Source organism: Scardinius erythrophthalmus (assembly GCF_964197995.2).
Source record: "Scardinius erythrophthalmus genome assembly, chromosome: 23".
NCBI lineage: Eukaryota > Metazoa > Chordata > Actinopteri > Cypriniformes > Leuciscidae > Scardinius > Scardinius erythrophthalmus.
The window spans coordinates 9,958,837-9,963,401 of record NC_138243.1 but is presented as its reverse complement, the minus strand read 5'-3'; the positions used below and the strand labels follow the sequence as shown (position 1 = coordinate 9,963,401).

Genomic DNA, 4,565 nt, shown 5'->3' with positions numbered 1-4,565 from the left:
TATGTGGGATTTAATCATTTTAAATTAATCTCAACTGTGAAATGGACAAAAACAAAATTATACATAGGCTACTTTCAGACCAATTAAATCAAACCCAGGTTTTTTTGTGTGTTTAGACAAATAATGTAACAAAAGTCACAAAATTCCATGACACTGAGATAAGGGAGATATGTTTTTTTGAATGGGGGGAAAATATCAAATGAGATCCAAACAGAACCCAAAGACAACATGAGGGTTTAAGAAATATTAATTTTAAACTAAACCAAAACCAAATCTTTATCTCAGTGTCATGGAATTTTGTGACTTTTGTTACATTACCTACATCTGTAGAGGATGTACTGTCATCAACTTGCTGCGCGAGCATCATAAGGTCCTCCACAATTTCACCAACTACCTCCATTGTTTAAAATAAATCGGCGTCTGTCTGTTCAGGGCATCACCTCTTAACCGTCGACTGTGAGTGACGTCACGTCCCAACACGAACACGCCCCATATTAATCCCACCCTTGACGCTGATTGACAGGTTTCTGTGTAAGGCATCGGAAATGGAAATGCTAAGGGAATTGCGATTTCATTTGAGTTTTGGCTGGCTACATACGCGACGCTGAGAAAGTGAAAAAGCAGACTTGGTAATTGAAATTGCTATTTAAATATGACAGGGTCAAGACTCGTAAGATATGGGAAACACAGTTGCAAATGGACTTTGCATTTCCATTTTAAATTTGGCAGTCACTGTGCGTTCGCTTAAACGAAAATGCAAATGGTAATGCGCGATTTGCATTTGCGTTTGGATTATGTCACATTTTATGCGTGCACAATTTGAAAACGCAATTGCAAATACAATTTGCAATTCCTTTTGAATAATGTCCGGAATATCATTCCATAGTTTAGCTCCGCAGTGCTTGAGTGAGCTCTTAACACATTATAGTCCTTCATGTCTATTGCAATCTCAAAATTATGGCCAGTTGATAATACCTAGATTACCAAAATCAGGCGGTAGATCCTTTTCCTATTTAGTACCAAAACTTTGGAACAGCCTTCGTAACATTGTCCAGGAAGCAGACTAGAAATCTAGACTAAAAATAAATGTCTTTAACTTAGCATACACAACACAGTATCAACTTAATACATAAAACTAGGTCAACCGGAACCGGGAACATTTCCCATAACACCTGATGTACTCGTTACATCATAAGAAGAATGGTGTCTACGCTAATATTAGTCTCTCTGTTTATACCGAGGTTTAGCGCAATCTGCCATATCAAGACCTGATGAAGGACCTGCGCCTGGACACGACAACAACGCAGCCCTGAAGTTTTAACTTGTCTCTCCCCTGTGAAGGCCTCCTTCCCTTCACCTCTGTACAGATAAAACATTATAAAAATTATTCCAGTTCGCATGGATACGCAGAAGCGTAAAACAATTCTGTATTATGCAGACCAGACAAGTAATTTGGTGAGGTAAATTTGTAAAGAAAGACTACGCGCCTGTGCACATATATTAAAACGCGCATAGACCAAACACATAATATGCATGTGCACGCCGTCACCGTTTTCACAGATTCACGTTTTTGAAGTTTACACGGAGATAACGTTTTTAAAAAGAAATTCAAAACTTGCACCTTGTTCCTTAGCAAAACTAACCTATATATATATATATATATATATATATATATATAAATGACATAGGTTACCACAATTTTGACACTCTCGGTTCTTTGAAGACTTTTTCACAAGACAGAAAAGATTTCACGAAGCCCATTTCAAGCCTTTACTCAACTTTTTACCAAATATGTAGTTATTGCACTTTGGCTTTAGATGGCAGTATAGCGCTGGAAATGGATAATCAAAACTACACTTCCCACAATTCAGTTCTTCAAGGGCGCTTCCTGGTACAGCTTGCAAGCGCGCGCTCAGCAACACAGGTTTCGCAGAACGATCGCGCGCATTGAATTGAGCCTGTGTTTTTTTTTAAACTGAGTTTACCCTACATTTATCTTGCAACATCACGTAAGTATTTTGATACTTGCAGCTTCGTATAATTTTCCGGCACGACTATGTTATCAGCCGACATGTCGCAATAACATAATCTTTCATTGAAAGGAAACTATTGGCAAATGGCCATTTTGCTGCGCGTTCATATGTTCGGCCTTGTTTGTTCTTATAATAGTTGTAAACGACTGACGCCCTTGAATCAGGTTCTCTTCCACTAATTTAATACCTGCAAAACACAACAAGCGAAAATGCAAGCATTGCTTCTTCGGAAAATAAATGCATTTTTTATAGACTTAGAAAACATCATTGCAAAGCACGAGGATGCAACCATGATGAAATTATTTGCCTGCACCTAGATTATGAATATTTTTATTCCAAAATTATTTTCAAGCAATATAGTCCTTAATGTATTAGTGCAATTTATGTTTTTAACAATTGTGGTTTGTTTTTTCATTAAAATTGTGTTGTCCTTTTCAGAATGCCTAAGTCAAAGGAAGTGTTGTCTTCTTCCTCAGACAGTGACTCTGACAGTGACGTTGACACAAAGGTATGGACACGAATATCCCCCACATTACACCTTTAACTAACTGAAATAAATGTATATTTCATCCAAAAGTATTTGCATCTGCAAAATTTTCACCAGTTTCATGTTGTCAGAACACTAGAGGCATGACCGAACACAGGGTTTTAGAATTATGGAGGCCGGAAACAGCTTGTTGGGCCCCAGGGATCATTTTGATTCCCTTGATCTATTCTGCATTATGTGCATTTTAATTCTGGATTGCAAAGATTGGATAACAATAGCTTTAATACCATGTCGGTCCTGTTTTTCTCAGTTGAAAAATAATTAAAAAATAGCGTTTGTTTGACAGGATGAGTATTTTTTTTGTGCTGAGATTTCCACAGAATATATCTACGTTTATTTATTTTTTTGAGACTATCAGGAAAGTTTAACTTAGTTTATTAAATGAATTCACAATATTCACACATTCATTCTCAATTATATGCCTAATATGCTGAAAACGGATCCGGTTGAGCTGTTGTTCTGGATCATTTCTATAGCGCATTTGTCAAATATGAAAAGTTTAGCTATACTACTTGCATCTTAATTTTTGACTGTTAAAACCGAAGCGCCATTCTGAAATTCACGCTCGGCCATGATTAGAAGTACCATCTTCATGTGAAATCCTAAGTTCCTGTTAATGGCTTTCAATACAATGTAAAATTCTGTATTTCAGCCAAAGAGAAAGAAGCAGGCAACACCAGAGAAGCCATCAAAGAAACAAAAAAGTGGAGAAACTTCAAAAGTGTCGTCTGCCTCCAAAAGCAGCAGCAGTGAAAAAGATAACATGTTCCAGGTGAATGATCTAACAGGGATATAATCACATAAATGTTTAGCTTTACTTGATACAGCATTACCACACTGCATATATTGTATGTTATATTGCTTTTTTGTTTTTAAGATAGGAAAGATGAGGTATGTGAGTGTTCGGGATTTCAAGGGGAAAGTGCTGATTGATATCCGGGAATACTGGATGGACCAGGAAGGTGAAATGAAACCAGGCAGGAAAGGTATGTGTCTATTCTTCATGGATTCACATGTGACAGTAGAAATCCCAGTTGGTAGAGATTCAGCAATTTGTTTTTTAATCAGTGGGACAGGGCTGCTTGACTGGGGTTTGGTTTTTAAAGTCACCATGAAATCAAAATGAATCGCAATTCTTATTTCATTTTTTACAGAATTTATCCGTGCGCACATTTTTTTTTATTTATGTGCTCAAAAAACAAACTATTTATATTCAGATGCATTTTGTGTATAAGTGATCCGAGTTGTTTATTACCCAGAGTTCTGTTTGATGTGTTTATTACAGGTATTTCCCTGAACCCAGAGCAGTGGAACCAACTGAAAGAGCAGATAAGTGAGATTGACGACGCCGTGAAGAATATATAAGACCTGCCTGCAGTTCACTGTCAACATGGATGCTTTTTTTAACCGATTCTCACTCTACAATTTTGCTTCTGCTGCCCTCCAAAGCCCGAACACAGTATCCACACCTTCTCTGCATCCGTCAAGGGACAGGTCAAAGTCTAGAGACCTGATTTTAATCATGAATTTGAAGTAACACTTAATGTGTAATTACTATGTTTTTGCCCTTTGTAGAGTGTCATGTTTCACAAGGCAAATGTGGGGACCAGGACACTTTGTATGTATATTTTAGATTAGGTGTTTTTGAAGTAGTTGTTCATTGTATTTTCTTTTTTCTTTTTTGAGTATCGTGGTTGGGGTTTTCAAAGGGTTTTGCTAGAGAGATAGGGTGTGAATTTGTGCCCTTCATTTTCAATAAAGATGAGGAAAATTCACACACCAAGGATTTTGTTTTATTTCTCGCAAAACTATAAAGGTACAGGACAAACTGATAAAGTAATGGAAAATGATACACTAACATTTAAAAGAAATCAATACGGCTATTCTGCAAGGATGGATTAAATAGAACTAAAGTAAAAACAATGTTACGAAAGATTTCTATTTCAAATAAATAGTTTTTTTGAACTTCCTATTCAAAGAATATT

General features: G+C 36.6%; 1 protein-coding gene across 1 annotated transcript; it reads left to right on the top strand.

The window, feature by feature from the left end:
- Positions 1 to 1,828: 1,828 nt before the first annotated feature.
- Positions 1,829 to 4,355, top strand: sub1a (SUB1 regulator of transcription a). Its single transcript, XM_081354177.1, has 5 exons — positions 1,829 to 2,009; positions 2,472 to 2,541; positions 3,233 to 3,352; positions 3,458 to 3,566; positions 3,866 to 4,355. Exons 2-5 carry the CDS (start codon positions 2,473 to 2,475, stop codon positions 3,943 to 3,945), a joined length of 378 nt encoding a protein of 125 aa, XP_081210303.1. The 5' UTR covers positions 1,829 to 2,009; position 2,472; the 3' UTR covers positions 3,946 to 4,355.
- The last annotated feature ends 210 nt before the right edge of the window (positions 4,356 to 4,565 follow it).